This window comes from Notothenia coriiceps, unplaced genomic scaffold (genome assembly GCF_000735185.1).
Source record: "Notothenia coriiceps isolate Sejong01 unplaced genomic scaffold, NC01 NC01_scaffold00037246, whole genome shotgun sequence".
NCBI lineage: Eukaryota > Metazoa > Chordata > Actinopteri > Perciformes > Nototheniidae > Notothenia > Notothenia coriiceps.
The window spans coordinates 18,613,427-18,625,330 of record NW_011369947.1 but is presented as its reverse complement, the minus strand read 5'-3'; the positions used below and the strand labels follow the sequence as shown (position 1 = coordinate 18,625,330).

The following is an 11,904-nucleotide window of genomic DNA, read 5'->3' as shown; positions in this document are numbered from 1 at the left end:
GTGTTAGCATCTTACATTTTTATATATTTGTATAGTTACTTGATGGTTACTAGAATGTTTATTACACTTTCTGCAACACTGATTGGGCCACGTTTATCTGAGTCTAAATTATATTAATCTATAACCATATGTTGGACTATAATATGTGGTTCTCTTTAAAATGTAACAGAAATAGATTGTGACAGCACCGCCTTATATAATAGAAAACATTGTTAACTAAAGGGGTGAAGGGGTTTCAATTGAATTTTGTAACATGTTACATGTCTAGTTGTACGAGTGTGGTCATTTTGCCTAATGTCTGTCTCATCACACCCTGCAGATCAAACAGACAACATGCTGCTCTCCCTGCTGGGCTACTCCGGCTCTGAGGATAAAGGTCGCGTCCTCCTGCCGACAGAGGAGGCTGTGCAGCTGCTCCTCAGCCAGCTCCAGGTCAGTCAGGATACTCAATGTCTCAGCATGTGATCCTACCATATGTGGGAGGTCTTGCACTCCTTAAAGGCCTTTTTACCTACTTTTGAATGTTGGACTTTCTCCCTCACTTGCATTTAATGTTGTTTGCCCCTCAATAATACCATTGAAATTGGAACTTGAGTGCATTTCTCAAGGTGTCGTTAGAAAGCTTAAAATACTTTTTTAAACCTTGGCCAGCCTTACTCACATTCATACATTTAACCATAACTGTTCCAAGAAGGCCTTAAGGAATAGTTTTCTTGGATCAACACTATTTATCAGCATTTCTCCTCTCAATTACCGTTACAGGAACCTTCAGTTGTTTATTAAAACAAAAGCAAAATAAACTCCTGTGTTTAAAAGAGAATAAGTATTAACATTAAAATATAGTGAGCACATACAGAATGGCCCCTTTCTCTTTGTTAAAATAAATATGTATACCATTTTATGGTCTTATTATTACTCAATTGGCCCTGAGTCTTTATAATTAGGACATAGTTACAGTTTAGATCCTTCACTCTTGATAATGAGACAGGGTGGATCAGTAAAAGTAGTTCCTTCTCCTCCCTCCTCTCTATACTGTGCCTCCTCCATAATGTAAGGACATACCTGTGCAGTGTAGGCCTATTGCGATATTGACATTAACATGTGAGATAGACCAGTTCTGTTTGCTGTTGTCAGTGACTTGTGAGAAGCAGACTGCAAGCAAAGAAAGGTTTTCTACACCAAAAAGTACCTCCTTCAGCACTTTTCCTATTTCTTTTCGATCTGTGGGTTTTTAAGTATTCAGATCTATACTTCTGAGAGAATTTGGGTTATTTATAGCAGCATATTGGATCATGTTTATCACAGTAAATATGTAATCATGTGTCAAAGTAATTAAAGTATTATTAGTTGTACAAGCTGCACAGTTGTACTCTTTGTGGGTGTATTACTTCAATTGTAAGTAAGTAGGTGTTTATAAATTAGTCTTTGCCTGGAGGGGATCAAAAGAATACATTCGGAAATCCCAAATGTTATATTACAAAAAAGGTGATACTCCTGATGTTGTGTTTTGGTCTCTGACATTGTGATGACACGAGTGACACTTTTAATTTCAAGACACATATATTTAGATTATTTATGTCCCTCTTCGTACCAAGAGACCCTGAATAAGGTGGCATCGATTTGACAATGTAATGTCGAGGAACTATAGTTTTTTTTTTTTGTTGTCTTGTGGTTGACCATAATGCAACGTAAGTACACAACTTTAATTCCACATCCTGTAGTGTATTGATTTATAATGTGACTCATACTGCACATCTTCTGGTTTCATTAATCCACTTACAAATGGAAATGCCAGGGTTGTCCACAAGTCAAATATTGATCCATGTTACCTGTCTTTGTGTTGTCCGTCCTAACAAACAGATGTTGTTAACTCTTGCTGTTACCGTTGGTTGGTTGGTAGGTTCATAGAGAGATGTGATAAACAAAATGAACGATCTAATGTAATGTTTTTATTTGTACAAAATCGTGTTTTAATATTAATAGGCTTAGCGTACATCAGGGTCATGCTGAAAATAATAAAAGTCACAGGATTCAGATAGTGTACAATATACATCTTTCTGAAAAAATGTAAAAAAAAGAAGACAGGAAAAAAAGAAGATGGGGAGGTATAAGTGTAAATTAATTTCAAATACACACAGCCAATTATTGGTATTGATGAAGGGTTAGGGTTAGGGGTGTTTGACACCACCACATCATGCGATCAGATGAGAGAGCTCCTCCTCGACTCCTCGAAGCTCAGGGACAGAGTTACTGTTCCACTGCCGAAGCTCATCCTTGGTTTGTGCTTTCCTGCATCGCTGTCATTGCCGTTGGTCTTGAGGCTGATGGATGAGGACGGGCTCGAGGCAGAAGATCCACCAATGCTACCGGATTTCTTTCTTGCAGCCGTATTATGTTTCAGTGTAGCTTTGGCAGCTACTTTGAAAGCGTGGGCCGCGGTGCTGCATCGGACTTCCTCAGTGGTGTTACTGGAGGGTTTGAAGAGGATGATGTAGACCTTGTTGAAGAAGATACAGGCCAGCATCCCAAAGCTGGATGCCAGTATAGCAATGACTTCCACAGCTGAAACAAACTTGCCGTAAGTACTAAAGTACGCAGGTATAAAAGAGATCCAAACAATAAAGAATATGAGCATGCTAAAGGTGATGAACTTTGCCTCTGTAAAGTTTTCTGGAAGTTTCCGAGATTTGAATGCAAAGAAAAAACATATAGCTGCCAGGAGGCACGTGTAGCCAATAAGAAACCCAAGAGCCATCACAGATCCCTCATTGCAGGTGATAAAAATGATTTCATCAATGTCGTGATTCCTGTAGCTGGAAGGAGGGGCGTTGTAAAGCCACACCACACATATCATGACTTGGACAAATGTGCACAGAAACACCAGCAGGAACTGCAGGTTCAATCCCCACCATTTACGATGGAGACTTGTGGGGATCTTGGCTTCAAATACCAAAAGTACTCTGTTTGTTTTCACAAGGATGCAGGAGATACAGAGAACAAAGCTGATACCAAAGGCAGGTTGACGTAAACGACATGTCCAATCCTGTGGCTCTCCAATGAAGACGAGGGAGCTGGAGAAGCAACAGATCAGTGAGAATAGGAGGACGTAGGACAGTTCTCGGTTTGTGGCCTTCACTATTGGGGTGTTGCGAAATCTGACAAAGACTCCCATCACAAACGCTGTCATGAACACACCCAGTACTGCACATATGGCCAAAGCTATCCCGAATGGCTCTGTCCAGGAGAGAAACTCGATTTCCTTCAGGAAGCAGAATGTGTGGTTCCCATTGGACCAAGAGTTATAGGGACACTTGATGCAAACACTGGCATCTGTTTGAAAACAAAAGTAATTTGTGTCAGAACGGCAACATTAGAAAGGTTTTACATTAGTAGATTGGGAGTGTTTGTCATTTCGATACCTTTATGATTACTGTACTCTCCATCTGAGCACTCAGTGCATTCAAAGCAGCATGTGGGCATACTGTCGATGATCCCCTTTCTGGTACCAGGCTCACAGTCCTCACTACAATTAGAGAATGGCACCTATAGGATGTAAAGGTGAGAACAAACAGTTGTAATGGACGTTCAAATATCATTGGTGTAAGGTTTTATAAACAAAGTGTGACTTTGCAAAAGGCTTATCTTTTTTTAGAGGACATTATATGGTTTTACTACAAAGTCAGCTGGGATGTAACGGAAGGAAGTAAGGGGCGAGGGGTTATGATATTTAGATTAAGGACCTAAGAAAATTAAAACCCTTAGACTACCAGGATTTCTCCTGATCTGGGTAAATTGGCGTGTGAATATTCCCCAACATACAACTTACAGACACACTCTTAAACTAATTACACATAATGTGCAATGTGACAGCAGTTACATTGTTATTTATCAGCGAATTCTGCCACTCCCCTCAGCTAAAACAAGTGTTTTAGTATCTTTTATCCCATTGTTTTTGTTTTATTACACCTCACACTTACTGATTAGTTCACTCCCACCACTCTCTGTGATTTTGTTTACAGCTCTGGTGAAACCAATGTATGCAACCTTCCCTATTTGAGCGGCTAGCACTTAATTAGTATTTGCTTACAATATTATCAGGTAATAATACAATGTTGTATTTACAGCTAGTTCTACTGCCTCCAAGTGGACATACCAAATACCAAGTCCCATTGTTGGTGCAAGGGCTAAGATCATCTTAGCCTTAATGTTAAAATATGGCCCGCCAGCAGTCGTAACAATGTACATTTGCAACAGTTTCAATAATTTGTCTTTCCTTGCTTTGATTATTAGGAAGATCATTTCAGGGTAATGAAAAATACACCAAATGACAGTGGGAAACCGAATATGTTACTGTAATGGGGAGATCCTCTAAAAACAGTTAGACTGACCTCAGAGCTGTATCCATTCCACAAAATCTGAGTCTTATCGATAAACAGTTTGGCCCCCCTCTTGATGTGCATGTTGTAGTATCCAACCTCCTGAAACAACACAGAACCGTCCTCAGCAGACCTGTGCCAGTTTATGATGGTGTAGTTTGCTGCCAAGTCTGCGTTCTCATCAAAGTGCATCTTTTCGCCCATACTGTTGGTGTAGTTCAAGTGTCTGAGCTGCTTCAGGACCTAAGAGACAGAACCACACATTTGAATGCTTCAAAATGGTAAATTATTATGAATGTCATTGCTTTGTTTTGGGGTATTTGTGCAACATTTTACCTGCCATGCTTCCATTTTCTTTAAATCTGCACATGAATGGTTGGCAAACAGTCCTTGTCCATGTGTGCAGATGAGTATGTCCTGCAGGGCCTGTGCAATGGAATAAACTGCAACATACACATTATAGGAGATACGAAGGTGTGTGAAGTCCAGGTATGGGGTCTCAACATTCGTGATGTCTTCTTCACCAGTACACAAAGGCCTGAAACTAGTGCTGCCATTCTCACTCTCATGCTGCCTCGGAATGTCCTCCAGATAGCAGTTAAAAGTTTCTTCCCAAAACTCCCTGACAAATTCATTATGACTGTCTCTCTTTGGTTTGACTTGTTGTAAGAACCCTCTAAAGCCAGGTATATGCCCTGCCTTTAGGGCAACACCAATAGTCCCCGCTACAACATCAAGATACTCTGGTTTAGCAATGAGAGAGGAGCTAGCCCACGCTTCACTGGCTAACCAGGTGCGATCTGTGATGTTTCTCCTCACCATCTCTTTGATTAAAGGCTCCACATCTGGGCCACTGGCAAACACAACAATGACTTTAGCGGTGGAGTTCTCAATCCTGTCAGCCAGTGCTTGGATTTCATGATCCTCAAAGTACTGAGAAATGAGTTCATTAAGGTGAATGCAGATGTCTCGCTCTTCCATCTCCTTCTCAAACTTCTCGATGCCTGGGCGTCCGTAGTCATCATCTGAAGCCACAGCAATGACCCAGTTCCACTCAAAGTACTCAATGATGTCTGCCATGGCTGTGGCCTGGTACTCGTCAGTAGGAATGGTTCTCATGAAGGACTTGTACTGATTCTTGTTGCTCAGTAGGCGACTAGAAGAGGCATAGCTGATCTGAAACAGGAAATATTTCACGTAATTCAACATAAAGGTTTATCAAGTTGGTGATAAAACATCATCCAGGAGACTGAGTAAATGTTTTATCGAGTGCACATTTATTGTCGACAACATTTTCAGGATGCAGGTGAAGTGTTTTGCGGGACTCACCTGAGGAATATAGAAAAGACCCAGTAGGTTTGCGACAGCTGTAGAGACGGCAGACCCGGCCGCTCCTACTACTGCTATGGTGGCTGGGATGTGATCAGTGCAGTTACAAAATTCATCTAAATTCAGGGAGTCTATCTTATTTTGGGCCACAAAGCTAAGCGTAGCTTCCAGGGCTTTTGACACTGTGTTGCATGTGTCAAAGATCCTGTAGCCCAGGGTGATGTTAGGCAGGAGGTCACTGCTGTTGTTTATCTCGTCAATCGCAAAAATCATGGCCTGAACCCAACGGAAACCACGGAAATTGAACCTGTGGAAGCCAAAAACAGGTGGATGTTAGACAATTTGAGCAGACTCATTCAGTAAAATCATAAAAACCAGTTTCATAATTTTACCTGACACACTGTGTGGATTCAGGCCGAGCGGCGAGGTCTTGGTCTTTGGATGCGACTCCAAAGTGGATGGGGAAAAGACCTCCGAGCAAAATATCCCCGGTCTTCTGAGCTCTCTGATGGGGCCCGTAAGTTGAAATCACATAACTGGACCCCATCACGATCAGGTAATACAGAACAAATCTCATCTTGTCTTTCTAATGGACAGGATTATTTTTCCACAACTCCCTGGAGTGACGGCTCTCTCAGTTTTATCTTCTCCTGTCAATCTTCCTGCTGCGCTGTTTTGCGTTTTTCATGTTTACACTGATGAGATTTCTGACTGTAGAAAAAAGGAAAAATGTATTATACTTTTGTATGGGCTGAATTCACATCCTTTTTAAAATAAAACAAAACTTTGTATTAATGCAAATAAAAGTGGCTATTAAATGCTTTTTATTTCTTGATAGCCTTAACAATATATATATATATATATATATATATACATTCTTATAGGGATTTAGCAGTGTGGATAAACGTTAGTCACTGAGCTCACTTTCCCACATAAGGCGTGACAGAGGTAAAAAATGTTGTTAATAGCCAACATCACCTGAGGCTACTACCACCTATTCTAACAGGACTACGCAGTTACATATGTTTTGGAGTTAAGCGTTTCTGCTCTAGTAATGTTTTAAGAAAATAATCATTTTAACTTTTCACACCTCAGTAACACTGCAGTCCTGCAGCTGGAAATATCCATCTGAACCAAAATAGATTGTGGATTTAAATTAGTGAAGTCACACTCTAATGACCCTCCTTCCTGCGAGCGCTCGGTCTCATGCTGTGGCCAGTGAACCCAGTCACCATGGAGAGAAGCCGTCTGCGCCTGGCTAATACTGCTGGAAAAATGCTGGGGCAGAGCTGTGATAATGAAGGAGCTAACGGCTGTAAGAGCCTCTGTTTGCCGCTTTCACAGCCTAAGTTCCACACATAGCTATATCAAATTGGTTTTCATTTAATTTTGCCATTATTATTGGTGGAAAGTGTATTCAGCAATAAATCCTCAAATACCTACAAAATACATTTTAGAATATAATCATTCAATTTTCCAATGTCAAACTTTGTGATGTCCTCCATGCACAATCAGCTTTTTCAAGCGTTGGAATTTGCTTGGTGCTGAGCTTAAAACGTGAGAATTCTATATAAATCTGTACTTCTCTTTACTTTGTTTTAAAAGTGTTAGCGTGATAGACATTATGTACACTATGTGTGTACCTGCCAAAGGACTGCATCATCAAGGATTAGGGCCACATCTTTTAGATCTGACCAAAAGTGAATTTTGGGTTATTTGATTAAAGTCAGAATTTTGATAATTCATTCTGTATTTTTTCTCAGAATTCTGACTTTTTTCTCAGGACTGAAAAAAACCCACGAGGCTCTTATTCTCTTGCGCACATTCTTTCTCTCTTTGAGACCAATATTTTTATTATATATAATCCTTGTTAAAAAACAAACATAATAATACAAAATTAAAAAATTACAATTTACCTACCTTTTCAATAAAGATTAAAAAAACAGTGTTTACTAGCAAAGCAAAGTCTGCAGTATGATCTTTATATTTTAATTTTGTTAAATAGCCTTGTTTATTTCTACATAGAAAAGTTATTCAATGATTTTGAACTCCAATTAAAAAGTCATTAAAACAGCAAACGTGGAAAATAACATCAAACTTACCCCCTGAACTCCTGTGGGTTTTAAATAGGCTTGAAACAGTTAACCTGCAGGTATGCACAGATATTACGGCCTTTTCTCCAAAATGTCCCGAGTGCTGAATGAATTCACTGGACAATGGTGTGAGCTTATGAACCTCTCTCTGTAGATTAATCATTAACAGGGAGAGGGGTAGTCCATTTCCTTCAGCTAATGAAGTCTACTCACAGTTCACTTCACCTAAACTAAAGTCATCACAACCTACAGTTGTAAGATTAGACATAATAGACTTTTAGTACAGCGTTACAAGAATACAATAACACAAACTGGTTTCATCATGTGACACCAGCTAGAATATGAGATGGAAACACATTGTAAAAGTTATTGTCTACAGCCCTAATTTACGTGTTTTTCAAGTAGTGTAACCCGACTTTTGTGTCTGTACTACCACACATGGATTTTTTCGTATGACATCTCCAATTATAAATTAAACCTTCTAAAGTGGCTCTCTAATGGCGCTTTTCCACTGCAGGGCCTCGCTCGGCTTAGTACGGTATGGCTAGGCCTCGTTAGGCCTTGTTAGGCCAGGCTCACTTTATGCTGCGTTTCCATTACAGTTTAGGAACTGGGGTTGTAACTATAGTAACGCAGTGTGGGCGGAGCCGTGATGCCATCTTCAATGTGAAACACAAAACCAACATCAGCCATTAGCTGTTAGCCCTCAGAGCTCACAACTCCTCATATCTGTTCAGAAACTAGACAAAAGTTAAACAAGTACAAACCACAGACTGTCTGTGTCATGGCGAATACAGTCGCTGGTTTATTTATGTCTGTATAGGCCGTTGTTGTGAGTGTGGACGGTCGGAGCATACTGCGTTAGCTTAGCCGATCTCCATTGAGAAAACACGCATTTTAAAAGGTTTTCCGCCTGCCGTCTTGTCTGCAGACTTGTCAAAGCATTAATTCATGGTTTTTACTAACCGGTATCAGTATGTTGTTACTTCAGCATCATTTTGAAACGTGTATTACAATTAAATCACGGTAAAATATGTTCATTTTGTAGTTGCCATTTTGCAGTTGCCAGTTGATTACTAGTCAAATTCCTAGTATTTGTGAACCTACCTGGCAATAAACCTGTTTCTGATTCTGATTCTCTCACTAGTTTAGCATACTCAGCCCGGTTGATGGCCCGGAAGGAACCTCGATTTTGGAGAGCCAGAAAACTGTGAAAAAGTACGCGCTAGCCGGAACTACGCCTAGTGTAAACACAACCAAAAACGGGCCGGGCATGGCACGCTTAAACCGCGCTGTAGTGGAAATGCGCCATAAATGCAGAGGTGTTCATCAGTGGCCCTCTACCGCCAGTCAGAAGAGGAGTGGAGAGATTCAGCAGATTGTTCGCACTGAACACGTGGCTTTCAACTGCCTGTACTGACCATTTTGCCCATTTTATTGACAATTTTTAACTTTTTCTGGGACCGCAGACATCTTTTTAAGGCAGATGGAGTTTGCCTGAACAAGTCAGGAGTGAAATTGTTTATCTCTAACATATTCAACTGCCTGTGTCATCAATCTGTTCCCTCTGCCAAGCACAAGCAACAAGAGGAGTCAAAACAAGAGAAAGACACAACACATCGCTCAGAAAACCTTGAAGATGTATCACTGCACCCGCCTGAGGAATGTCTTGATTATGGGAGACCTATGACACAAATGGAGGAGTCTCCACTGCCCTTCAACCCCCCTATCACCTTTGAGGATACTCTTCCTTCACCTCCCAGCTCTCTCTACTCTCCGTTCACCCTTTCACCCTCGCCCACCCTCCTGGAGTTTGACCACATGAAGGAGATACAGAGGGTTGGCACCAAGTCCTTCCTGGAGATCAATGACCGCATGAAGGCGATACGCAGGGTTGGCAGCATGTCCTTTACCCCCGCCCCTCAACGACTCCCACCACAACCACAGAAGCAGAGATGCGCACCATCAACCCCGTCTTCATCACCGTGCCGACGTCAACCACCTCCCCACCCTTCAAGACAGCATCTGCAGTCTCCGAAGCCTGATAAGAATGTGTGTGTACAAAACGCAGCAAACTCTAACTGATATGTGCTGGGTCCAGGCTGAAGGGCATATGGCAGTCTCAACTCTTTCCAGGACAAGCCGGGGCCCTGCTTGCCAGTAGCTTTGCCGATATCTGTGTTGATAGGTAATAGATTAAGAGCAGTGAATCATCTTAGATACAGGAAGCGCTCAAACGTTTGTGGGAGTTTATCAAATTTAGCAGTGATTCCATGTCAGCCACAGCTTCTCACACAAAATCTGACTGATAGTGTATTTAACAAACTTAAACTAGCTTTATTAAATGTCAAGTCTTTGGCAGGAGAAACGTTTTTAATCAATGATTTTATCACTGAGCACAATCTCATTTTTATGTTTTTAACGGAAACTTGGATTGAACAAAATAACGGTGCAGCTCTTATTATTAAATCAACACCTCCCGATTTCAGTTTTATGAGTCAGGAAAGAATGCATAAGAAAGGAGGTGGAGTTGCTATTTCCTTCAATGATTCCCTTCAATGCAGGAAGACATCTTATGGAACATGAATATGTGGCCCTTCTGCTGAAATGCTGCTCTCGAGCTCTGTTCCTAAATATCCATAGACCACCCAAATACTGTGCAAGCTTTTTTGATGACTTTACTGAACTGCTGTCTATAGTGTGTATCGACTTTGACCGTCTAGTCATTGTTGGTGATTTTAACATCCATGTTGACAACCCCCAGGACAGAGGGGCTAAATAACTGTTTTGTGTTCTTGATAACTATGGACTGACTCAGCATGTGACGGAGCCCACGCACAATAAGGGGCACACTCTGGACTTGTTTATCTCAAAGGGTCTGAATATGTCTTAGGTTGTGGTGACTGATGTTGCACTCTGCAAAAGCTGAACGCAGGTAGCGAAAAATAAATCTCTAGGTTCATTTTGAAATCTATAAAGAGAGACTTGGCTTTTATAATTTAGAATTGAAAATTGCACGACAGTCTTTCTTCTCTGACATAATTGCCAAAAACAAAAACAACGCACATGCCTTGTTTGCTACCGTTGACAGACTAACAAACTCCNTTACTGAACTGCTGTCTATAGTGTGTATTGACTTTGACCGTCTAGTCATTGTTGGTGATTTTAACATCCATGTTGACAACCCCCAGGACAGAGGGGCTAAATAACTGTTTTGTGTTCTTGATAACTATGGACTGACTCAGCATGTGACGGAGCCCACGCACAATAAGGGGCACACTCTGGACTTAATTATCTCAAAGGGTCTGAATATCTCAAAGATTGTGGTGACTGATTTTGCACTCTCTGATCATTCCTGTGTTTTCTTTGAGAGCTCTATTTCTGTTCACAAAAAAATTCAAAAAGGGAGGTAACCACAAAGCGATATTTAACTGAAAATACAAGGGAAAATGTTTACTCAGAATTTTTCTTCCACACTTGCCCCTGCTAACATTTCAGTAAATGAGCTAGTAGATCAATTTAATTCAAACATTTTAAAATGTTATAGATGCCATTGCTCCAACTAAGATAAAGGAAGTGACTGACAAGAAAATATCTCCATGGAGAAAGGCCATGAGCGTGAAAACAGAAAAAAGAGAGTGTTGAAAAGCTGAACGCAGGTGGCGAAAAACAAATCTCCCGGTTCATTTTGAAATCTAGACTTGGCTTTTATAATTTGGGATTGAAAACGACAGTCTTTCTTCTCTGACATCATTTTCAAAATACAGTACAACGCACGTGCCTTGTTTGCTTCCGTTGACAGACTAACAAACCCCCCAGTATCAGTAGCCTCTGAATTTCTATCCACCAGGGCCTGCAATGAATTTGCCTCCTTCTTCACTGACAAAATTCATGAAAATTAGACAAGCAGTCAGTGCCTCTGTATCAGGTACAGCAAATGTTTTGTCACTGTGTCCACTTAAAATCTATTCAAACACCATGACACAATTCCATCAGATTAATAATAAAAACCTAGAAGACATTATACAACTTCTGAAATCCTCCTCCTGCTGCCTTGATATTATTCAGGATTTAACAGGATTTTTCAAAGATGTTTTTCGTTGCAT

General features: G+C 40.7%; 2 protein-coding genes across 5 annotated transcripts in view; both read right to left on the bottom strand.

The window, feature by feature from the left end:
• The window catches only part of LOC104966002 (oxysterol-binding protein 2-like), a 146,707-nt gene that overhangs the window by 38,589 nt on the left and 96,214 nt on the right, over positions 1-11,904 (bottom strand). The window lies entirely within an intron of this gene.
• Positions 1,965-6,282, bottom strand: casr (calcium-sensing receptor). Its single transcript, XM_010795095.1, has 6 exons — positions 6,098-6,282; positions 5,706-6,012; positions 4,713-5,552; positions 4,389-4,619; positions 3,420-3,543; positions 1,965-3,330 (listed from the first exon to the last, which is right to left on the bottom strand). The coding sequence occupies exons 1-6, from the start codon at positions 6,280-6,282 to the stop codon at positions 2,201-2,203; spliced, it is 2,817 nt and encodes a 938-aa protein (XP_010793397.1). The 3' UTR covers positions 1,965-2,200.